This window comes from Phyllobates terribilis, unplaced genomic scaffold, assembly GCF_046119375.1.
Source record: "Phyllobates terribilis strain yellow unplaced genomic scaffold, ASM4611937v1 Scaffold_8__6_contigs__length_399053987, whole genome shotgun sequence".
NCBI lineage: Eukaryota > Metazoa > Chordata > Amphibia > Anura > Dendrobatidae > Phyllobates > Phyllobates terribilis.
In genome coordinates, this window is record NW_027362768.1 from 82,405,993 (window position 1) to 82,431,956 (window position 25,964).

The window sequence follows — 25,964 nt, forward strand, 5'->3', positions numbered from 1 at the left end:
GGCATCACGTGACCTGCCGCTGATGTCACATCAAGTGAGGCGTAACATCAGTGATGCAGTCCCGCCGGTGGATGCTGGGCTGTGGGCGGGGTTTCCCGCGCGTCACACACAGCATCCACCGCACGCTTTCCCAATGAATGGGGAGAGGGAGAGCGCGTGGTGGATGCTGGGTGGGACTCGCGGGGTAACCCCACCCACAGTCCAGCATCCAATGTGGAATGCAGAAGTAAGTCACCCCCGGCTCCAACCGGAACTTGACATGACATCAGCGGATGTAAGAGCCGGCTGCAGCTGGGGGTCAAGTGATGCCTGTGAGCGGCCAGCGATAGCGCCGCTCAAAGGCAGAAGGACAGCAGGAGGTAATTAGAAAAATACTTAGGGGCACAGGGTCAATCAATTGGGGCAATCATAAAAAGTAGTGGCCAACTTCTTTAAGACACTAGCTTAGCAGCAGAAGCAGGACGCTGCTTAGTTTTGTGCAGCCTGCAGCAAAGACCATGGTTGGTCCGTGCTGTGGTTTATCAGTAAAATCCTCTTACAGAGTGCATTAGAAAAATGGTCATACTGCAAAGTCCTGCAGCATAATCGTCTTTCTTTTGAAAATAACAGGACAGAACTTAAAATTAAACCTTAAAGATCATTTATTCATATGACACTTAAAGTAAACATACAAATGGATAATAGAATATGTATGAAATACAAATGTATGCAGAAAATAATACTTCTGGCTTTCAGTCTTCACAGGGCAAGGCGAACGTCCTTATAGCATTTGATGGCAAGCCCTCCATACTGTGCATTAATTCAGGTTTCCACCGGTCAGATGGTGAACAGAGCACAGACCAGTACAGTGCTGCAGAGTACAAGCTGGCCTAATGCAGGAGCCTGAAAGACAAAACATGGAATGTAAGAAAACAGCACAACTTTCTAACATATTTCCATTTTGCATATAAGGACTTCTCTTATTCCACTACTATATCTTATTAAAGAGGTTCCAGTTAACATTTGGGTTTTCAACACAGTTAATAATAATATGATTTCATCATTTTACAATTTGTTTAGTGTACACCAGTGTTTAATTTCTCTGCTTACTAGCACATTTCAATATAGTTGGGTACATAGAACATTATTGACATGGAACTGTATCACTGTTGTTATTGGCTGTACTTGCCTAACTGTAGATTCCATCCTGCTTGTAAAACCACACAAGGTTTTGCAGAATTGAGTTGCAGAATTCCGTATTTATTATAAAATCAAAGAAATAATTTCCATATAAATTATTTCACTGCAACAAAATGAAAATCATGCATAGAGAATAAAGGATTAGAAAAAATTGGCAACTTTCTCCAGAACCAGTGCCACCCTGTCCATGCCTCTGCGTGGTACTGCAGCTTAGCTGGACACACCTTAGTGGAGCTAAGCTATAAGGTTAAGGCCAGGCACAGCAGCAGAGTGTGGCGACATGTAGAAGCTAGTTTATTCTTAATTCCCTGTTAAACAGGTGCTTTATTTTGCAGAAGAAAAGCAGTTTACAATGGGCAGCATGATTTTACAGGTGAAACAATTGTTCTGCAAAATATTACATCCATTTAAAGGGAACCTGACAACTGATAAATGCTTCCAAGCAGTGTCTGTATGATCTCAGACAGATATATTTGACCTGAAATGCTACATTTCAGAGAAAAACATACTTTAAAAGCTTCTGGGGACCGAGACGCATGGGTGACTAATTGAGAAGGCTGGTCCCTGGTGGCTTCTTCCCGCCTGCTCTCCTTGAGTGACAGGTCTCTCCCTATACATACAGGGAGAGACCTGTCAGTTACTGGCAGCGAACAGGGAGAAGCCACCAGAGACCCACCATTCCAAATAATCACCTGTGCAACTTGGTCCCCATTGGCTGTTAAAGTATGTTTTTCTCTGAAATGTCGCAGTGTTAGAGAGTGAAATATACGTGGCTGAAATCATACAGCCAGTGCCTGAGACACATGGTGCCCGTGGATCGTCTAAGATGTATCAGTTGTCAGGTTCCCTTGAACCAATCAATAAACAAAAACTGCAGTGGCTGCATTGTGTTTTTTAGGAATGTCACTGTTGTATAAGGGTATGTGCACACTACGTCTTTTGGATATGTGAGCAGCTTCCAAGCTGCCTGAAGAATGGTCAGGTCACTTCTTTTAAACGCTTGGCGTTTTTAGAAACCTGAAGTGATTAAAAGAAGCTCAAAAGTGTAAGAGAATGAGAAGTCCTAATATTCTGAACAGCCATGTTAAAGCTAGCAGCCATCTTGTTCAGAAGTTTGAGCTAATTAAGTTTTGCAGCTAATGAGATGCATGTTCTGCGCGCTATCCCCACAATGCAGCCATAAAATGATGCAAGTATGATTAGTATATACATAGGTTAATAGCAGTAGCTGCAGGTCAATGTGAGAGTAAAAAAGTGGTGTTATAGTGTAGTAAGTAGTGTCTGGGACAAGAATAAGGCCACAACATCGCCAGACTATGACCAGACCATCGCCCGATATCCTAATGCTGTGTTTGGTCACCTGTGAGTGCCAGTGTATTTTTCCTGTGTGCCTTCTGAACTGTTCTGCCGCGTATCTCTGAATAAACTTCATTCTCTGCTTTAAAGAAGAAATTGTCCATACTGTTTTCTGGCTCTTCCAGCTCTCAGAAAGAGACTTTCTGACAAAAAGACTGAACATTTTGCACTACTACAGGTGGGTTATGGCACGTATTCACTTAAAAAATACATTATGTGCATATATCCTTAGAGCATCTCTGCCTGGCCTTACTGTAATACTGAACACAACCCATCTACACGTGTGCTGCTGTTTCTAGAAGAAAGCTTTTTTTTTTTTCAAATCCTCAACAACCTCTTTAAGTACAGACATATTTCACAGTTATATTACCAAAAGTTGAGTTCCTTCCCCAGCAAGTGGGATGATATCACTAAGCACATTTGTCCAAAATGTGGTCTTCATTTCCACGACTGTAGCTCTTTAAAACATAAGAAAAATCATGTTTACCAGCTTGCATTGTTGTCATTTGCTTCAATAAACTTACTTAAGATGGCCAGGATGATTAACATATGGTGGAAATGTAAACCTTATTAAAAGTACTCTGGACTTAAAATTTATAGGACACATCTGTAAAGTCTTAAAAAAAACAGCAACAGCATTACCTGAATTGTATGTCTGTCGAAGCTTTCTTTGGAGGAAGCCAAATTACTGATATATTTGATTTCATAGAGGCACTCGTGTGAGTTACTGCCGTGTGTTGAAACTTCATGAAATATAAGCAAATAAAATATAATTAAGATTAAGCAAATAATTCTAACATATGAATCCAGTAAAATGAGAACTTGCTTTATATTCTGTCGCCACTGTTCCATTGTCCTGGTGCATTGGGCTCCTCTTATGCTACCAGACTTTGAGTGGAATAGTTTTGGGGATATGAATGGATCACACCAAGGGTAAGATGAGCGGTTCAGTGGTGATCACCCCACAAAAGGTATGGCATCGAAAGATACCACCACCAAGTTAAAATGTGAAATGAATTTTTACTGAATGTTCAGTGTGAATGGAGTGGAATAGAAAATAAATATAGTACAAAGAAAGAACAATCCAGAACTAATGGGGCACATAAGCTTTAGTTATTTGTTAAGGATTAAGCTCACAGTTATAGGGAAACTGTAAGGAGCTTCATGCTGCCCAAACTACGGGCAGTATGAATCGCAGTCTGGCTGCAGCCATGTATATCATTCTCTGAAACGCTATGCTTTTTGAAAAAAAATATACAATAAACTTTTTGTGCCAGTAATTTAGTGATACATTGTTGCATCTCTGTATTGGCATTTATTTGTGGCAAATGAAAATAATATATTACTGCTTGGAACTAAAAAGGCCCTTAAAGAAACTATCCAGAATGAAGCTGAATGATAGTATTATTTTTGACATCTTCATATTATGAAATAAGAATTTCTGTGCACCTACAAAGGAGAAGAGACTTGGTATTCCTAGACTCAACTTACTTCAGGTGTAGAACACAGGGTCTGTGAATCGATGTCACTGATGAACGTACCCTGGGGGGTATCCCTCCCAGGTGGACGAGCCTGAATCATAAAACCTTTGAAGTCGGTTCCATTGGGTTCTTTGCTAAGAGTGACTGCAAAATAAGAAACAAAATGTATCCACAGTATACATGCAATAGTAGTGACGAATGCAGGAATTATCCATCAAAGGAACACTTGAGTACGGACTATGGTGCAAGAATGGAATCAGAATCATAAAACTATCCCTGCACTGAAACCTTGTATGCAACACTTCCCCGTTTGTGGATGATTCATGCATGCACAAAGAGCATAATATTTGCATTAGTTGAGTTCAGATACGAGAAAAAAGAACTGACAGGGCATTATTGTCATATGTGAACCCAACCTAACAATTAACAAGAGAAATTAATGTCCCAGTTCCTTGTTCATGTTTCCTTATTTCATTGTCAGTTGCTTTATATTAGTAGAGAAGCTGAAGCAATATCTGTCAAAAGGTATTGTGAGGTTTCTGACCTCTTGAACTTTGTCCACAACCTCAAGGAACCTATATATTTAAGACAGTCATTTCCTGAAATTTCCGATCTTCAGCTCATCCTCTATGAGTTTGTTCACTTGGTGATTACAGAAATGAGCAGCAGTGGATCCTGACTGGTCCACAACATCAGTATTAGTGTCTGATAGCCTGGTTGAACTTATCGATTGACGTCAACAGATGAAGTCAACAGATAATTAGATAATAAATTAGTTTACAAATTCATTCCTGTCAATTATTGATCTCACGCCTCATATCTTCTTAATTATAGCTCATTTCTAATTATGTTGATCCGTTACCTCTGAATGCTGATATTCCTGTGTAGTTGACACTAGAGACGCTGAGACTGTATGGAGGTGAGGAAGTCTGAGGATTGGCACCATGGGATGGCATCATTGATGAGCAAGCTGGTTCGACCTTTCCTGTTGAATACCCATCAGAATACATGGGAAGAAACATGAGTGACAGAAGGGTAAAGATTCTCACATGAAGTCCCATCTCAGCAATCCTGTGGATAGAGATGTAAATTGTAGTACACTACATATAAAAAGCAGGTTCTTCAAAAAATACTCTGATATAATCAATATGTGCTCTCATATAACGAATATGTACTCTGATATAATCAATATGTACTTTCTAGCGATGGACGAGCACTAAAATGCTCGGGTGCTCGTTGCTCGGGTTGAGCACATTGGAATAATCGGGTGCTCGACCCGAGCAACGAGCCCAATGTAAGTCTATGGGAACTCGAGCATTTTTCAGTCGGCTCCCCCCCGGCAGTCTGCAGAGGGCCTAAAAATTGGCCAAATCGATGGGAACAGTGCTCAAATGGCATGGGATCAGCATGGAGAAGACCCCTGGAAGCATTTCTGACTCCCAAGTCACTGCTGTCAACAATGTTGTCAGAGGTATTACGCCACTTTTACGGACTCACAATAAAACATACAAAAATGGAACCCAAATGGATTTTCCTTGGAAATATGTTAAGGAACATCCTTTCCAGGGTAATGACTTGTATGTAAGGCAAAATATATAACCAAAAACAAAAATACTCCTCCACACCTTGGGCTATTGTAATGCAGGTGCCGGAATGCAGCACACAGAGACACAAGGCGAGGACAGTCAGAGATGAATATAAACAGTTTATATATAGATATAACAGGTATTCTGAACAAGGGAATGGCAACAGGGATAATGAATGGTAATTTGAAATATTAACAAAATGCGAAGTCTCTCAAGGTAGTGTGGTGCACCCAATCATGGGAGTCACCACGTCAGTTCTTTAACTCTATATATGGCCCTAGTGGGGGTCACCGGTTATTCCCGCTAGGCCAAAAGTCTTTTCCGGACAAAGTCAATTAAATCACATTTAGCTTCTTCCATCTCAACCGTTCACCTCCCAACCTGAGTACCTAAACCCAACTGGCCCCGGTACCGTGAGTGAACAGTAGAAGTGAAGGCCCTGTTCACGTATGCCGCTCCTCTGCTTTCACTGGCGTGACTTTCCTGGCACCGCCGTCTCCCAACTCCTTTCTTCCTGGCCGTTGGAGGCAGTCTCTCAAGCCGTGGATAGGGGGGTCCAGACCTCGTCTGTCGGCGGGCGACGTCGGGTTCCGCGAACTCACTCAGCACCACAAGCAGGTTCCGACTCTCCTCAGTAGGCACAGCACTCAGGTCACAACTGTGAGGAATCCGGAGCTCATCCACCAGTGTCCGGCTGTGGCACCTCGCAGGCCTCTGGCTTAGGCCTGCCACGCGTGGCTTCTCAGCACGTAGGGAGCACGTCAGCTCTTCTCTGCTGCTTGGCGCCAAAACCACCTCAAGCTTGGTGCGCTGGCCTCCTATACCCAGGAACTTCTTCCTGGAAGTCACCTGAGTGGGTCCAGCGTCTAAATCTGCTCCCCCTTCAACTTCCCTTGCATATCTTGGTTCTGCTTGACTGTGCCTGACCAGCAGATGGCAATCTCTCTCCATCTTTGAAGCATCATGTAAGAATTCTCTTAAAGGCTCTCTTGCCTCTACTACACTATGTTCACACGTAGCATTTTTGATGCATTTTTGCACTTTTGCATTGCTTTCAACAGTGACAAATGCATTCACCGGGAAATGTCATTTTAACATTTTACAACCTTATTTGGCCATGTTGTGTGTGAGACATGATCAGACACATCCTGTTTCATTTATAAAGAAAGGACTCTGAAAGTCACAAAGCCTATTTTTATAGGCTCATCAGGCGGCCTTTACTATTCTTAAAGAGCCAAAAGTCGTCCCTCACTATTCTTAGAGAGCCATCAGCTGGCTAGGCTTTGTTGTTCCCATTACTAAAGAGTGAGTCTCCTATACTGTTATTGCGTATGCAGTGAGTGGCAGGGCTGCCCAAAATTTGGACGCACCCCAATACCCCTTTGAAAATTTGGACACATCCCAATAGCCCTTTAAAGAAACTTAGAGGAGAGCCTCCTGAAAACAATGTTCCCATTATTAGGAAGTGGGTCTCCCATTGTGTTTGCCTATGCAGTGAATGCAAGGGTTGCCAAAACTTTGTAGGCACTCCAATGCCCCAGAAGAGACGTGAAGGTCAGAGGGCCTCCTGAAAAAAAGTTCCCATTATTAGGAAGTTGGTTTCCCATGGTGTTTGCCTATGCAGTGAATGCAAGGGTTGCTAAAAATTGGGAGGTACTCTAATGCCCCTTGTAAGAGACATAGAGGGCCTCATGAAAAAAAGTTCCCATTATTAGGAAGTGGGTCTCCTATAGTGTTGGCCTATGTAGTGAATGCAAGGGCTGCCAAAAATTGGGAGGCACTCCAATGCCCCTTGGAAGAGACGTGGAGGAGGGCCTCATAAAAAATGTTCCCATTAGAAAGGAGCGGGTCTCCTATACTTGTAATGCCCATGCACTAAGTGTATGGGCTGACAAACATTTACCCCTGGGGGGTATACATGAACATACTGTATAAAAAATTTTTTTATGGGTGTCATAAACACCCTTTAAAAAAATGATGTGGTTGTTGCATCATGGACCACGGTCACCCTGGTGATATAGTGGTTGAAGATGAGAATGAGGAGAAGGAGGAGGACAAGAGCAAATAGCCAAAATGAGGAAGCGTATGCCCATGTGTGGGTGAGAAAAGGTGCATGGGAATACACCTCCCAAAAAAAGACACTGGATTTGAGTTTATGCTACGCTGCTATCATTCGGTGGTATTGAGAAGTCTGGCCCAACCCAGTCCTTGTTCATTTTAATAAGAGTCAGCCTGTCAGCATTTTCAGTTGACAGGCAGATGCGCTTATCAGTTATAATTCCACCAGCAGCACTAAAAACCGGCTCTGATAAAACGTTAGCGGCAGGCCAGGCCAGGACCTCCAAGGCGTAGAGAGCCAGTTCATTCCACGTATCTAGCTTGGATACCCAATAATTATATGGCATAGAGGAATCACGGAGGACGTTGGTGCAGTCAGCAAGGTACTCCCTCAGCATCTTCCCAAACTTTGCACTCCTTGAGAGAGTACCCCGCGCCTCAGGGTCTGTGCGATGGGAGGGGCTGAGAAAATTCTCCCAGAACTTTGACAGTGTTCCCCTGCCTCTGCTGGATTGGAGTTGTGTCTCTCTCGCCTGTAGTCCTTGGTTGTCCAACAAACTGTGACCTCTGCTGCCAGCGTTTTCAGATGGGAATTTTTTTAATAGTTCTGCAACAAGGACCTTCTGGTACTGCCCCATTTTTGTAGACCTGTCTGCCTCAGGATTAAGAGATATAAAGTTCTCCTTGTAGTGTGGGTCTAGAAGTGTCACCAACCAGTAATTACTGTCACCCAAAATTTTGAAATCGCGAGGGTCATGGGAAAGGCAGCGTAACATAAACTCAGCCATGCATGCCAGACTGCTAACAGGCAAGATTCCGTGTCCTCACCAAGAGCACGACTGACCATGCTCTCCTCCTCCTCCTCTCTATCCTCAGGCCATCCACGCTGAACAGACGGTATGACAGTTGTGCAGGTAGTACCGTCTATAACGCATGAAACTAGCTCCTGTTCTTCCTCCTCCTCCTCTTCCTCATTGTCACCCAATCCACGTTGGGATGAGATGAGGCTGGGCTGTGTGTAATCACCATGTTTGATTCCTTGCTGCATCTCATCGTGCTCTGCCTGCAATTCATCCTCTTTGATTGTGAGCAGAGAGCGTTTCAGAAGACAGAGAAGCGGGATGGTGATGCTAATTATGGCATCATTGTCGCTCACCATTTTGGTGGAGTTCTCAAAGTTTTGGAGGATGGTACATATGTCTGACATCCATGTCCACTCCTGAGGTCTTACGTGTGGAGTCTGAACTGAATACCAACAGCCTTGTTGATGCTGGTACTCAACAACTGCCCTCTTCTGCTCACAAATCCTTCCCAACATCTGCAGTGTAGAGTTCCAACGGGTGGGGACATCACACAACAGTCGGTGAGCCGGAAGCTGCAAACGCTGCTGAAATAAGGCAAGAGAAGCGGAAGCCGTAGGTGACTTTCTAAAATGGGCTCACAGGTGGCGTACTTTAAAAAGCAGATCCGGAAGCTCTGGGTAGTATTTGAGAAACCACTGAACCACAAGATTAAGCACATGGGCCAGGTATGGTAGGTGTGTGAGCTCGCCTCGCCTTAGAGCCGCCACCAGGTTCCGGCCATTATCACACATGACCATGCCTGGCTGTAGGTTCAGCGGTGTGAGCCACAGATCTGCCTGCTCTTTCACAGCTGTCCACAACTCTTCAGCATTGTGCGGTTTGTCACCTAAGCATATTAGCTTCAGCACAGCCTGTTGCCGCTTGGCCGAGGCAGTGCAGCAGTGCTTCCAGCTTGTGACTGATGTGGTCATTTCAGAGATGGAGGCTGAAGAGGACGAGGAGGCTGAGGAGGATGAGGTGCAGAAGCTGTAGACTGTGAGGGCAACCCTGATTGACCTAGGGCCAGCAATCCTTGGCGTTGGGAGGACGTGTTCCGTCCCAAGGTAAGACTGGGTCCCGGCTTCCACTATGTTAACTCAGTGTGCCATCAGCGAGATGTACCATCCCTGGCCAGAAGCACTTGTCCACATGTCCGTGATTAGGTGGACTTTCCCGGTAACTGCGTTGTTGAGGGCATAGCTAATGTTTTGGGACACGTGCTTGTGTAATGCGGTGACGGCACACCGGGAGAAATAGTGGCGGCTGGAGATCGAGTACCAAGGGACGGCCGCCGCCATCAGGTTGCAGAGTGCTTCAGTCTCCACGAGCCTAAAAGGCAACATTTTGAGCACAAGCAGTCGCGAAATGTGGGAATTTAGTAGTGTGGCCTGTGGGGCGTTGGATGCGTATTTGCGCTTGCGTTCCAAGGACTGGGGTATGGACAACTGAACGCTGCGCTGGGACAAGTACATGGACATGCTTCCTGATGCTGCTTCTTGAGAGTGTGCAACGACAGGTGCAGGGCAGGAGGCATCTTCGCATGCACTATGGACAGGGGATTGGCTTTCATGCACAACAGCGGAAGAAGCAGTGGTGCCACCCGCAGACACTGTTCCTGGACCCTGGGGTTTGGCCCACAATCATGGGTCCTAATCATGCTGGTGGTGGTCAGGCTGGTAGTTTTGCCCCCCCCTGCTGATGCTGTCCTGGCAGAGTCCTTAAAAAACAACCAGACTCGGGAAGACCTAACAGTTGTACTGGCAACTTCCTTCGTGTTAGTGTTACGGGGAACGGTTGCCTGCCTTCTGTCTGCGGCCACCACACTGCTTCTTCCTGCCTGTTGGGGTGCTCTACCTCCCTCCCCCTGTGTGCTGCTGTCCTCGCTCTGCATGTCCTCCTGCCAGGTTGGGACAGTTACTATTATCATCCACTACCTCGTCTTCCACTTCTGCACCCTGGTCCTCTTCCTGACTTTCTGGCAAATTGTGTTTCATCATCGTCCACCTCTTGTGACCCTTTCCCACCGTCGCCTTCGTGTGACCGTGGCTGCTCAAATATTTGGGTCAAAGATTTGGGTGAATCTATAAATGGAAAAGTGAACAGCTCTTCGGAGTGTCCAAGTGTGGGATCAGTTGTCTCCGGGCACTCGGCATGGTGGGAGGAAGGAGGTTCAGGGTGAGGAATATGCGGTCCAGACTCACGGCTACTTAAACTTGACTGTGTGGAATACAGGGTGGTGGTGGTGGAGGCAAAGTGACTGGAAGCATTATCTGCTATGCAACCAATAACCTTTTCACACTGCTCTGAGTTCAATAGTGGTGTTCTGCGGTCCCCTGTTAATTGGGACAGGAAGGTCGAGCAAGAAGATGTGGGTGTTTGTTGTGGCACAATTTCAGCTTGCCCACGGCCTCGGCCTCTGCATGCACCATCACCATCACGTCCAGTTCCCCATCCCTTGCCACGTGCCTTGCCCATTTTAAATGGAGGACAATATTTTCCACTACAAATGACTGAATTTGGAGCGAACTTATATGCGATCCGTGTGACGGACAAACCACAGTTTTAAATAGCTGGCCTGTAGGTAACTATTTTTAACAGCAAACTAGTGTCAATAGCTTTACTGACACTGAAACAAAATTTCAATGGAGGCCAGAAATGGCAATATTTTTAGCGCAATTATATGTGATCCGTGTGACGGACAAACCACAGTTTTAAATAGCTGGCCTGTAGGTAACTATTTTGAACAGCAAACTGGTGTCAATAGCTTCACTGACACACTGCAACAAAATTTTAATGGAGGCCAGAAATGGCAGTAATTTCTGAAAACCTATATGTGATCAGTGTGACGGAGAAAACACAGTTTTAAATAGCTGGCCTGTAGGTAACTATTTTTAACAGCGCCGACCTCGTGTCAATCAATTCACTGACACACTGCAACAAAATTTAAATGGAGGCCAGAAATGGCAGTATTTTCAGCACAATTATATGTGATCCGTATGATGGACAAACCACAGTTTTAAATAGCTGGATTTTTAGCTCTGTAATATGGAAAGGACCTGGCTGTATTCTGCAGTGCCAACAAGCAAATGGCGCAGATTAAGAAAATAATGAGGGTTAAGATCCCCAAAAAAATATTCCTGACCCCTGTGACCTGGGCCTAAGTCTAGAAATGTCTAACAGTAGCAGCAGACAGAACTGGAATGGAGCCTCTTGTGCTATATGCACTGCAGTCTCCTATATACCCTGCCTTCCAATATACACTGCCTGCCTGATATCTCTGCAGATGGATTAGTCCTTAGAAAGACTGTTTGTTGAGATGGATATGGGTAATATACTTATCTTCTCCCTACACTACCTAATACACAAGCAAATCTCTCCCTAGCTCAGCAGCACCTCTCCCTACACTGTCTGATTCCGGAGTGACTGTGATGATCATGGTGGCGCCAGGTTTGATATAGACCTGATGACGCTGTGCGGCCAGCCAATCAATGTAATGCCACAACTAACATGGCTGCGGCATTACAGTGAGTGGCGGGCAATCCCTGCATGTTCATTGGCTCTGTAAAGAGCGCCAAGCATGCAGGGAGGAGACCCGAGCTCCCGCCCGAGCAACCAGGAAATACTCGGCGAGCGTCGAGCATTTCAAGCAGTGAGATGCTCGGGCGAGCATGCTCGCTCATCACTAGTACTTTCATATAATCATTATGTACTCTCATATAACTAATATGTACTCTCATATAACCAATATGTACTCTCATATAACCAGTATGTAACCTCATATAACCAGTATGTACTCTCATATAACCAGTATATACTCTCATATAACCAATATATACTCTCATATAACCAATATGTACTCTCATATAACCAATATGTACTCCCATATAATTAATATGTACTCTCATATAATAAATATGTACTCTCACATAATCAATATGTACTCTCATATAACCAATATGTACTCTCATATATCCAATATGTACTCTCATATAACTAATATGTGCTCTCATATAACCAATATGTACTCTCATATAATCAGTATGTACTCTCATATAACCAATATGTACTCTCATATAATCAGTATGTACTGTTATATAACCAATATGTACTCTCATATAATCAGTATGTACTCTCATATAACCAATATGTACTCTCCTATAACCAATATGTACTCTCATATAATCAGTATGTACTGTTATATAACCAATATGTACTCTCATATAACCAATATGTGCTCTCATGTAACCTATATGTACTCTCATATTTATGAATTTGATTTAAGTTTAACCCCTTACTGATGTATGACATACTGGTACGTCATATGCCGGCTCCCTAACTATGATGTGGGCTCACACGACAAGTTTGTATCTTTTCCTGGCAGATGACGACTGTGTTATTGAGCCATCATTTGCCTCTAACAGCCATAAATAGACCTGATCTCCACCCTTGGATGTTAACCTGTTAAATGCTGATGTCAATCACTGACAGCGGCATTTAATACGCGCCGGCAAGGGGGGCGTCATTCCACACACCTATCAATGCGCCCTTGATCATGGGGAGCCCCTGGGTTGCCATGACAGACGACCTCAATGCTTGTCATTACGGTTCTCTTGTGAAAGCCAGTGCTGGTGCATGGTGGGATGGCTTTTATACTTTTTTTTATCAAAATAGCGTTAACTAAGTACCCTATGTTATTTATATGTACTATTACTATTTATTTATTTGCTGTAGGATTTATACCCATTTTGTTTTTTTTTCTTGGGTTTTGACTGTGAAGTGGCCATAGTGTGAACATACTCTTAAACTTTGCACGTGACTCGCCCCCTGGGCCGTGGGGCACTCGGATCCGGGCAATAGGGGGGACGATGGGAGTAGTAGTGGCAACCCGGTTCCGTGGCTCAGGGTGGTCAGGCCAGTGGTAGTCCGTTATGTGTTGTTGATTATGTCCGACTACGCCAAAGCTGACTCGCCCCCTGGGCCGTGGGGCACTCGGATCCGGGCAGTGGGGGAACGATGGGAGTAGTAGTGGCAACCCGGTTCCATGGCTCAGGGTGGTCAGGCCAGTGGTAGTCCGTTATGTGTTGATGTTTATGTCCGACTACGCCACCCGTGGATTGCGGTTATTAGGAACCGCCGCTGCATGCAGACCGCTGGGGCTGATGAGGTGTGCAGCTAGGGTAGTGTGACTCCCCACGGGAAGAGTGCGGCCCCAGGGCAGTATAATGGATGTTGGGAGTGATGGTAGTGAGAGTCCCAGTGCTGATAGTGCTGGAGGAGCAAGGAGCACGCAGACAACAGGTTGCAGTCCAGGGTCTTTACTAGAACAGGTAAATTGACCCACAAACAGTCCCAGCTAGGAGGGGACCTGGATGTCTGAGAGCAACGGGGAAATTGGCCCTGGTCAGGGTGAGGGTGTAGGCCTACCGTGCTTTCTGCGCTCCTTCTGGCTATCTCCTCCTTATAGGGTAACAGCCCACGTTTCCGAGCTTTCCGTGTATTCTCGCCTGTATGGCCTGCGACGTGGGTTCCTTTCTGCTCCCAGCCTTGTACGGCTTTACTGGTCCCTTCGGTTGTGGCAGGGCCTCCAGGCTTCTTAGGCCAAGGAATGTATAGTCCTTGCGGACTGGTTCTCTGCTGGGGGATGTAGAATCCTCCCAGCCTCAGACACCAAAGTCTGGTAAAGTAAGTCTTTTATCTGCCAAGACAGGCTCTCTTCGCCTCTTGTCTCTGGCTTGTGGCTCTCCTCCTGCCACACTTCCTCTTAGGTGCAATACAAAACTGTCTGTACCTGCTCTGCTCTGGGACAAGTCTCAGTCCTGAGACAGGCCGTCAAGTTCTCCCTAACCCTGCCCCCAGTACCAGCTTTTATAGGGGCAGCCAGCTCCCCCTACTGGCCTGAGGCATTGCATGCTAATGTTCCCCTGACTAGAGAACCTCCCCCTTGCTCTCAGACACAGCTTTAATACATTTTGTGGCATCCAGGCCAGGGTGACACACACGCATACCAGCTTATAGTCCAGCTAATTTCTTTGGTTTTCTTAGAAGTGATCAAATGTTAGCACTGCAGGCTTGCAGCACTGGGGTCCTAGGTTCAAATCCCACCAAGGACAACATCTGCAAGGAGTCTGCATGTTCTCCCCGTGTTTGTGTGGGTTTCCTCCGGGTTCTCTGGTTTCCTCCCACACTGCAAAGACATACTGATAGGGAATTTAAATTGTGAGCCTCAATGGGGACAGCCATGATAATGTACGTAAAGCGCTGCGGAATATGTTGGCACTATATGTGACATGCAGAAGTAGTTGTAGCATTGGCGTCTCTGCCTCCTGCCAGGCAGATACGCCGTTCCTCTCACCGCCGCGGTCCAGGTCCGGCGTCTTTCCGCTCCCCTGCTGCTGTGGCACGCACCGTGCGCAGCTTCCCGGGCACTGTGCTTAGGGCGCGCTCCCTCTTAAAGGGGCCACGCGCGCCGTCCTATAGAGTCCCGTGCCAATGGCCGAAGGACTTCCCCTATATAAGGCACCTCCTCCAAAATGGAGGTGCCTGTGCAAGGATGTTGTTCCATGTGCTAAACACTTGCTCCAGCCCTCAGGTCCCGCTGCCTGTCAGTCCTGCCTGCCAGTCTGTCAGTCCAGCCTGCCAGCCTGTCTAACAGTTTTGACCTCCAGTCTGTCTACAGTTGTGCCCGCCAGCCTGCTTTCCTGGAGCACCTGTCTGTAACCTGCCATGCCCACCAGTCTGCCTACCTGGAGCACCTGCCTGTTACCTGTCATGCCCGCCTGCTCGCCTACCTGGAGCACCCATCTGGCTATCTGCCGAACCAGCCTGATTATCTACCCAGTCCACCCGTCAGCCTTCCTGCCATGCTCATCCGCGGAACCGGTCAGTTCCTGCCATCTGACCCGTGGGAGTCACCTGCTCTCACACAAGGTCGGTCCCAGAGTCCACCTCCCTGGTTCACAGAGTCGACTAAGCCGCCGTGTGACCTTAGTTGGGCCAAGTAGGCACTTAGTCACGCCCCTCTGGTCCCTCCTTGCACAGAAGCACAGAGGTTTCACCACCCGGACCCGTAACAGTAGTGCTGTTGCAGAGCGTGACATGCAGAAGTAGTGCTGTTGCTTTAAAAGCATTCAGCAACTATTAGAAGTAACACAAGCATAGGAGACAGGAAGTGTTGTGCTCCAGAAGCATCCAGCAACTAAAGGGGTTAACACAGTCACAGGAGAAGGGGAGTGTTTTAGCAGAGCCCCAGGGGGATTGTGGGGAAGTTGTTTACTGTCTGGCTGGAGCCAAAGAGAAAGGTGGTGTGTGTGTTCTGTATCTCACAGAAGCGCCCCTGCCAGTGAAAAAGATTCAAGTCAGGAGTGAAGCTAAGCATAGGTCAGATAGAGTTCCTGAACTAGCAGTGCAGAGTATTGTCAGGCAGAAAGATAAGGACTGTAAGAAGTGGTGTCACAGCGATCATCTCCCTCAGCAAACCCCCCCCCCTCCTCCATTTCACTGTGCTGTAAAGAATGCTGTGTTCAATAATGTGCCATTAGAACTGTGCTGTCCTTTACTACTGGGAAGACTGTGAACTGCTGTGCTGCTAGGGAAACTGTACTGTTTGTCATTGGAGCCTGTTGCTCATAAGACTTAACTTGCACTGGCTGTGCGGCTTCTTATTAAATGCTACTGTTCGACCGTTTATGAGGACTCTTGTCAAGTGTGTCTGGTCAGCAAGTGAAACAACCTACGTGTCTGTGCCTGAGGGTAAATACCCCTGTGTGCCTGAGAGAAGCTGCAGCACATGGTCTATGGTCGCCCTGAGTAACGGTTCCCTCAGGATTCCAAAGAATTCATGTAACCTGTCTCGTCCCTATCTGAACCTAGCGGCGTGCGTGTAACATATATAAAAATAAATAAATAAATAAATAAAGATTATGAATGCGGGTTCAAGTAGCCCAAGGGGACAATTAAATATTGTGAAGAGTGAAAAAAATGTTTTAAAGATATGAAAATAAATAAATAAACGTTCAAATAATCCCCTTTTCCCCTATTAAAAATAAATTAAATAATAAATAAAAAAAATACACATAATTGGTATTGCTTTAGTCATAAAACTTTCGTCTTTGAAAAATTTAAATAAATTAATCTGATTGGTAAACAGTGTAACGAGAAAAGAAATCAAAACGTCAAAATTGTGATTTTTTAACCGCCGCAACAGCACAAAAAAATTTGAATAACAGGTGATTAAAACATTGCATCTACCCCAAAGTGATATCAATAAAAACGTTGACTTGGGGCACAAAAAAACAAGTCATCAACGCTGGTCCATATCATGAAAATTTAAAATGCTACGGCCATAATATAGTTTAAAGATCCCATCGTCGCTCTAGATGATTGACAGGTTTCTCACTATGGGCTGTCAATGTTCTCTAGCAGCACTGAAAAAAGTGACCAAATACAACACCAGACTAATCTGGTCTCCTGGCTCAATTGTTAAACTTTTATTTTTCTCTGAAACACTGGAGCATTTCATAGAAAAATATACTTGGCTGCAATCATGAAGCCAGGCTCTGATTCTTGCTTCCCACAATTTGGGCAGCATAAAGGTTCCCTTTAAACATTTATATAGGGGACTTACCCCTATAAAAATCATGCCAGTAATATCCTTTCTGGTTTTGTAGTTGCAAATAAATTTAGTTATACTTTGTGTGCAAATGAGGGTCACTTCAGTGCACTCTTGACATGGCTACTCCACTCAGTGCACCGATACGCCTTCCAATTTACATATCTAGCAGTGTCCATGATCCTTATTGACAAACCTCGCTTTCCAAGAGGGAGCGCTGCCAAAATTCAAATGCCTGTTCCTGCATGTGCACACGAGTTCACAGTGACGGGGCAGGTCACACTCAGCGGGTGCGATCTGATCTCTGGCTAAGGGCTCTTTCACGTGTCCTGATATTTCCGGTACTGGAAAAAACAGTACTGGAGATATCCATGTCCGTGTGTACCTGTGTGGCATACATGTGGCAACCGTGTGCCGTCCATGTGCCGCATCAGGATCACACGTACCGTGGAACTTATTATTATTGCAAGATCTAGTGAATAAAATGAACTTTTGTTCGTGGGAAATCCCCTTTAGCTACCAATTGGTCCAATAATTCTGCCTGGCAGATATATGTGTATGTAGTATTTCCTACTTATATCTAATGATACAGTACATATGTATTGACACCTAATCATTGTACATAAGTTCCGTACACACGTATACACATATATATTCTGCTTGTTTTTAAATATAAAAACATAGTATGCAAACATTGGGATCAATTCATTAAGACTGGTGTAACGCACATCAGTCGTAATGAAGTGCTCGCTGAAATATACTGACTTGATTCTTTTTAGTGAATAACGCGCGTCTGGTACCAAGTAGGCACTGCCAGCTGGTGTACATTTCTGGAGGAAGTAGCGCCACTTTTGTGGCATAACTTATGATGAATTGAAGGGAGGGTATGACCGGTTCTGCCCGCGTCACAGCCATATTGGCATAGCTGGCTGGGACTGCCGAGTTGCACAAAAATACAGAGACTTTTTAAGGTATTTACGCCAGATTTCTGGTGTAAGTGACGCGCCCCCTGGGCCAGTGTTGTTGGGGATACCCGGAGCCGGATCAGATGGGGGTTGTAGTCTCCGAGTGGCTGTGACCCGGTCCGTGCCCAGGGTGTCAAGCTCAGTGTGTGGCAGTCCTACAGATGTTATTAGATGTTCTTTTGTGTCGACTACGCCACCCGTTGATTTGCGGTCAATACGGCCGCCGCTGCAGCAGAGTCCACTGAGGCTGATGATGTGAGTGCAGCTTAGGTAGTATAACCCCCAACAGGAGGGGTATAGCCTCAGGGGGTCAGCCGTGGAGGATGGTGGTTGTGAAGGTGCAGCAAGGAGACTCAGAGACATAAAATGCAGTTCCAGGGTTTTACTTACTGGTGTTGCTCGGGTCACTGTGTACAGCAGTGACCACCCAAGCCGTGCTGCGTCCACCAGGTCCTGGACTCGGTCAACTCCCAGGCAACTCCGGAGTGTGGTCCTGAGCTCCTTTCTGTCTCTCCCTTCTTCTGGCCGTTCCCACCAGGGATCCACCTAAGTCCGGCTCCCTCGGGCCTCTTGTTGGTCAAGCCTCCTCTGGGCTCCCTGACCCTATTCTTGGTCTGCCTTCCGGGTGGATTTAGTGGGTGATCGTGGCAGATCCTGCCCACGACCTCCGGTTCCTGGCTAAGGTGTGCTGTAGCCTCTGCCAGCTTGGGATCCGGTACCCTGTTGCCGACCCTTCACCCTATTAGCTCTCTTATGGGCTCTTGGGGTCCCCTCTGCGCCTCTGGGTCTCTCTCTCTTCTCCTCTGCTCTGCTTCTCAGGTTACACTCTGACAACTGACTGACTGACTGACCCTGATCTAAGATGGTTCCCACCTTATATACTCCCTCTATGTGTGAGCTCAGGTGACCAGCACCCAATGAGCTCCTAACTTTACCCAGGCTGCTCCCCCTATCTGCCCCTACACTACTGGGATGTTCCACCCCCCTCCCACTCCAGCCAGGAACAGACACTGTCGTACCTGCACATTTCTCTAGTGGGAGTACCATCGGTCTGTTCCCCGGAAATGGGATGTGTGTAGTGCATGCAGCCTACTAGCTCAGTTCCACACTCCATCCTTACCCGGGAGTGGAATATCACACCTCTGGGTTGAGGTGCAATACCCCTGTAGCAGCCAAATCCTCAGGGTGCTACATTCCCCCCTGGTAAATCACAGCACGTCCTCGGGCTGTAAAATATAAACATCCAAAACATACAATTATTTTTCATAAACATCAACATATAAACATATAAAACATTATCAGCAGCATAAACTTTTCATATAAATAACATTCTTGTTTCTGGTTCCTCCGGTCACTGTGCAACTTGTGACCGGGTAAAGTGCGACAGTCTCTTTTGGAATAAAACAGTTCCCTATAAAACCGGTAGGGGGCGCTTTAGGAAGCGCAACTATATACAAGGGGATATGGCCGCTCTCAGTCCTCGGCCAGGTATTAGGAAAGGAATGACCGCTCTCAGTCCTCGGTCAGTTGGAATAGGGACACACGGGTTTCAGTTCAATTTGCTGGTCCCAACGGGGACTATATTTTAACTAGAACAGTTCTTATACCCTGACGGGTAACTATGTACAGTCTCTCTCTACCGTACTTCAACGACGGCGTCCTCCTGCTCCTTCTTTAGATTCTTCAGACCCGTCCGGGTCCTCTTGCTCCTCCTCCGTCAGGCGATGCACATGGAGGGCGTAGGGTCCTTTGGCACACTTGTGCCGGGTGAAGGTGACCTCGTCCCCTACATACAGGTCACGACCTCTGTGTCCCTCCGGCAGATGGCTTTCTACGTCTCTGCGGGTGACAAAGACGTCGCCGGGGGTATGATGGTCTCTGATAAAGCCCCATCCGTGCTGCATGTTGAATTTTATCACAGTCCCGGTGGAAGGGGGACCATGTGCTGCACGGGGATTCCTCCTGGTCCGGCTCTTCTGCTCCACGCTCCTTATCTGCGCTTGCTGTTCCCGGACCCGCCTCTCTCTCCGCTCCCTCTCGAAGACCTCGAGCTGCTGCCGGCAGCACTCTGCACGCTCCGTTGCGGCCGCCCGAGTCTCCTGAGTGAACCCCATGAGGTCTTCTCCGGTGGGGTCCCACTCGAACTGTGCCTCCTCCAGTGGGGGCGAGGTCCTCTTTACAGACTTCGGAGCCGGAATCAGGGGCTCGTCTAGGGGTCTCTCTTTCCGGAGTTGGGGATGGTGAAACTCCGGTGGCCATATAAAGGGCTGCCCATCCGGGCACGTATGCTGGGCAAATAGATTTTCACCCAGGTGCGGCACTCTAGATGTTGAGGGCGCGTTGATGGTAGCGGCGCCCGGGTTGACCAGGCCTTGCGACCAGGCTTGGGGCACCCTAAAGGCAAAGGGCACCGTAAGAACGGCGGCGCCCTGGGTTACTCGGCCCTGCGGCCAGGCCGGTGGCTCCGCGGAGGTAGGGGGCGCTGTTGGTATTGCGGCGCCCGGGGGTACTAGGCCTTGCGACCAGGCCGGTGGTATTTCCTGCTTGGCCACGCTCGAGGTCGAGGCGTGTGACGTCACAGGGGTCGCGGCCGCGGTTTCCGGTTGAGGCCTAGTCGGCGGCGGTGACGATGCAGCGACGGGCACGGCAGGGGGAATTTCGGGCTCTGCGACGGGGAGCTGGGGCAGGCACGCGGTTTCCCGGCTCGGGGTAGAGACGTCCCCTTTACCTGCCTCCGTCCGTTCAGCTCCCTTCTCGGCGTTGTCTCCTGCCTTCATTCCTCCTGCGCCATCCTCAGAGGCGGTCTGTCTCCTCGTCTCGGGTGGCGTGCTCCGCTGACGGATTTCGGTCTGCTGGGCCATCTCTCGGCTCCACTCCGCCAACGTCTCTCGCTGTACCCGGGCCATCCTCCGTGCGAGGCCCTCCAGCGCAGTCTGTGCACAACACTCCCGGTCTCGGGGGAACTGTGCTAGGATCTCCAGCAGGCCTTCTGGAGTGGCGACCTGCAACAGGCTCCTGACCACTGGGTCGGTGCTGCCTGACTCTCCCTCCATCTCCGGGTAGGCTCTCTCTGGACTCTCTTCCAGACGTCTTGTCTCCGGGTGCGCTCTCTCCAGACTGCTCCAGGCGACACCCATCTTTGTTCTCTTCTTCTGTCTCCGCCCACATCGAGGGTGGTCCCGGGGCAACTTCAGTTCCAGGGGCAGTTCTCTTACGCTGATGGACACTTCCAGCATCACAGTCTCTGTTGGTGGGCGCGGTTTCCGCTTTTGGCGCCATTCTTCGACCTGGCCCACGATGGGAGGTGGCCTCTTACCACCCTCTGGCACGCCCATAATGGCGTCCGCTCTTCCAAGGCGGGAAATCTTTGGAAATGGCGGGAATCGTCTCCCAGTGGCGGGAAACTCCATGGATGGCGGGAAAAAGCTGCAAATGGCGGACAACCGGCGGGAAACGACCTGTGATGGGGTCCGTTGGCGGGGACCCTCCGGAACCGGCGGGAGACTTCTTTTTAAGGTAACAGTGAACTTCTCTTCAGGCACGCAGTACCCGGTTGTTGCGGGCACGTTATCCTGCCGACTACGCCAAAGTTGACGCGCCCCCTGGGCCAGTGTTTTTGGGGATACCCGGAGCCGGATCAGATGGGGGTTGTAGTCTCCGAGTGGCTGTGACCCGGTCCGTGCCCAGGGTGTCAAGCTCAGTGTGTGGCAGTCCTACAGATGTTATTAGATGTTCTTTTGTGTCGACTACGCCACCCGTTGATTTGCGGTCAATACGGCCGCCGCTGCAGCAGAGTCCACTGAGGCTGATGATGTGAGTGCAGCTTAGGTAGTATAACCCCCAACGGGAGGGGTATAGCCTCAGGGGGTCAGCCGTGGAGGATGGTGGTTGTGAAGGTGCAGCAAGGAGACTCAGAGACATAAAATGCAGTTCCAGGGTTTTACTTACTGGTGTTGCTCGGGTCACTGTGTACAGCAGTGACCACCCAAGCCGTGCTGCGTCCACCAGGTCCTGGACTCAGTCAACTCCCAGGCAACTCCGGAGTGTGGTCCTGAGCTCCTTTCTGTCTCTCCCTTCTTCTGGCCGTTCCCACCAAGGATCCACCTAAGTCCGGCTCCCTCGGGCCTCTTGTTGGTCAAGCCTCCTCTGGGCTCCCTGACCCTATTCTTGGTCTGCCTTCCGGGTGGATTTAGTGGGTGATCGTGGCAGATCCTGCCCACGACCTCCGGTTCCTGGCTAAGGTGTGCTGTAGCCTCTGCCAGCTTGGGATCCGGTACCCTGTTGCCGACCCTTCACCCTATTAGCTCTCTTATGGGCTCTTGGGGTCCCCTCTGCGCCTCTGGGTCTCTCTCTCTTCTCCTCTGCTCTGCTTCTCAGGTTACACTCTGACAACTGACTGACTGACTGACCCTGATCTAAGATGGTTCCCACCTTATATACTCCCTCTATGTGTGAGCTCAGGTGACCAGCACCCAATGAGCTCCTAACTTTACCCAGGCTGCTCCCCCTATCTGCCCCTACACTACTGGGATGTTCCACCCCCCTCCCACTCCAGCCAGGAACAGACACTGTCGTACCTGCACATTTCTCTAGTGGGAGTACCATCGGTCTGTTCCCCGGAAATGGGATGTGTGTAGTGCATGCAGCCTACTAGCTCAGTTCCACACTCCATCCTTACCCGGGAGTGGAATATCACACCTCTGGGTTGAGGTGCAATACCCCTGTAGCAGCCAAATCCTCAGGGTGCTACATAAGCACCTTGATGATTCGGTCCCATAGTATATAGTTATACAGTATGTACAAGTTAGGTATAAACACATACTATATATATACATTATATAGTTTCATGCACATAGCGTATATACACATATTGAATATACCAGGAGCGGACACAGACAGGAGAGGGCCCACTGTGCAAGAACAATATATGGGCCTTTGCACTCTAATAGCTTCTCATAACTGCTTTGGAGATGGAAGTGGGCCTCCTCTTGGGCCCCTGTGCAGCTGTACAGGATGCACCAATCCTATGTCCACCCCTGGAATATATGAATAGCTTATGCATATCTAGTTCACATATATGACCATACAGTCTACATAATATTATAGGCACATATAGTGTTCATTTTATTGTCCCAGTATGTGAACACATACTCTGGTATATAAAATCCTTACACTTACTTGGGTTGATATTAAAGCTACTATACAGGGACAGACCTACCTAGCACAGGCCTCAGCATAAGGACAGCTTATAGGCCCCAATTCCTTTATAGCTTGTCATAGGGCACTTCCATTCTGTTTTTCAATCTATGTTATTCATTAGCTTAGGCACTCACATTCAACTTATTAATTAATAATATAGAAGACGAGATTTTATAATGTTGTTTCTATTTTTCCAGATGACACCAAGCTATATAATATATTGCAGTCTATGGAAGATGTTCATAAGTGACAGGCTGACTTGAACTAATTGAATGTTTGGGTATTTACTTGGCAGACGAGGTTCAGTGTGGCTGAATATAAAGAAATGCACCTGGGGACACCACATGTTTTAGGGGGAGTAAAACTAGGAGAGTCCCTTGTAGAGAAGGATCTTGGTGTACCTGTAGATCACAGCATGCAGTGTCAATCAGCAGCTTCTTAGATAGGTGAGATATTGTTATGTACTAAAAGAGGCATGGACTCATGGGACAGGGACGTAATACTACCACTTTACAAAGCATTATTGTGACCTCATCTATAATATCCAGTTCAGTTTTGGGCACTAGTTCATAGAAAGATTGTCTTGGACTCTGAAAAAGTACAAAGAAGAACCTCAAAACTGACAAGTGACTTGGAGCATCCTAGGAAAGATTAAAGGAATTACATTTGTTTAGTCTTGAGAACAGACGTCTAAGGTGAAACATTAATAATTTGTACAAGTACATTATTGGTCCATACAAAAAATATGGTCAAAAGCTGCTTCATATAAACCCCCCTCAAAAGACAAGGTGGTACTCCCTCTATCTGAAGAAGGCAGGTTCAATCTCCAGAGAAGACAATGCTTCTTTACCATTAAAACTATTAATCAGTAGAATAGTCTACTGCAGGAGCAGATCACAATGGGAACAGTCGATCGATGCTCGTGGTCAGGAGGGAAAAACTAACTCTTTAGGGTAGACTGGAACATGCATTATGGATGTATCTAAACCCCATTTCCTTCATCCTTTCCCATCCCTTGGTTGAACTAGATGAACATGTCACTGTTTTCAGTTCTACTATGTAACTATATGTAACATGCAATGTGAGAAAGTAGAGAAACTGTTTTATGACAGTAACCAGGCTTGGACTGGCCCATAGGAGAACAGGAGACTCCTCCGGTGGGCCCCCATGTAGGAATGGACCTTCCACTCCACCTATATCAGAAGTAGTTGGCACAATACATTTGTTTCACTATGTACAGAAAAGGGCATCATCCACATATTCATCTAACAAACTACTCCATTTATTATTAAATATCAACATAGGCAAATTTGTGAATGAGGGTAATGTGATATTTGCATGTAGCTGAATAGTGGGCTACCAGTGTCAATGTTAGTGGTGGGCCCTTGGCACACCAGTCCGGCACTGGTAGTAATAGACCCCTTTACCTTGTGAGCTAGTTCCACATCTTGCAAAAAGTAAGAAATTCCTCCAGCGACGACAAGGTTATTAAAAAATAAAAAAATGTCTTTATTGTTACCAATATTAAAAATAAATAAATGCACTGGTCACCAAGAGATATCCAAAAAGCACACAACCGGCGCGTTTCAGCTAAAAGCCTTAATCATGGTATATGAATAGATCTAAAGAGCTTCCTGATATAAGTCCAACTCTAAATGAGCACAGGAGTCTGGGTAAATTAATTATGTTCACCTGAATTTTAACCCTATGCAGTGAAGAACATAATAGAACCTGGAAAGCCCATAGTACAGACTAAACATTCCACATCTTATCCACACGAGTACACATGTTCAATATCATTTCTTAACAATATTATCACATTCATAGCCTAATGCTATATAAAGTGACATGCATCCTTGCACCAATGATGGAAGTTACTCACCTCCTGGAGCTCAGTGTATTAAATCCTTTGCTTGCACTGGTTGTACATTCAGTTTTGGAAGTTTCCCTTCTGCTCTTCTCCACCCTCTAGAAAACGTCTGATGTTTCACAAGAAGCCTTTCCGTAACTTGCTAACATTGTGAAATCCAGACACATGGTAAGTACAAAGCAGAGAACAATATGCAATAAACCTCACACCTCAACATTAATCAAATCTCCACCAGGTACGGACATGTAATGATCCCTTTCCACAAGCATCTGATCCAGGTCATTAAATGAATTCCTGTCGGCTATGTACAAGCTGATTGAAGGTTGTTTATTGGCCTGTTCAGACTGTCTGACAAACATTCGTCAATCTGATCATTCTGTGTGCAGAGATTATCATGCTATCACCAGCACATCTGCGGTTTATACAAAGCGATGTGCTGCCGATAAGGGCTTGTTCGCACAGCTGTCTTTTCATTCCAAGTGCTGTCCATAAAAAACGGACAGCATACGGACTGCACTTGGACCAATGTTATTCAATGGGGTAGATGAGCAATTTTTTCATTGACTGAATCTGCGTGTGAATAAAATCACAGCTTGCACTAGTTTCTTCCGTAAATCGGATGAGACTCGACCGTTCAAGTCTAAAAATAAATCAGATACCATACAGAGCCACAGTAAAGCATCTGTTTTTTATGGATATATTGTAATCCTGTAATACATTGGAAACTGTAGATGGTCTTGGAAATTATTAATAGCTGCTGCTGTAAAAGAAATAAAATTGCATGCGGATGACAAGTGAGACAATAATCGTCCGAGTTTTC

General features: G+C 46.8%; 1 protein-coding gene across 1 annotated transcript; it reads right to left on the minus strand.

Moving 5' to 3' along the window:
* Nucleotides 1-623: 623 nt before the first annotated feature.
* Nucleotides 624-25,419, minus strand: LOC141156383 (putative ferric-chelate reductase 1). The gene is made up of 6 exons (XM_073642581.1): nucleotides 25,157-25,419; nucleotides 4,879-5,087; nucleotides 4,027-4,160; nucleotides 3,178-3,278; nucleotides 2,906-2,993; nucleotides 624-882 (listed from the first exon to the last, which is right to left on the minus strand). Exons 2-6 carry the CDS (start codon nucleotides 5,075-5,077, stop codon nucleotides 817-819), a joined length of 588 nt encoding a protein of 195 aa, XP_073498682.1. The 5' UTR covers nucleotides 5,078-5,087; nucleotides 25,157-25,419; the 3' UTR covers nucleotides 624-816.
* Nucleotides 25,420-25,964: the final 545 nt, after the last annotated feature.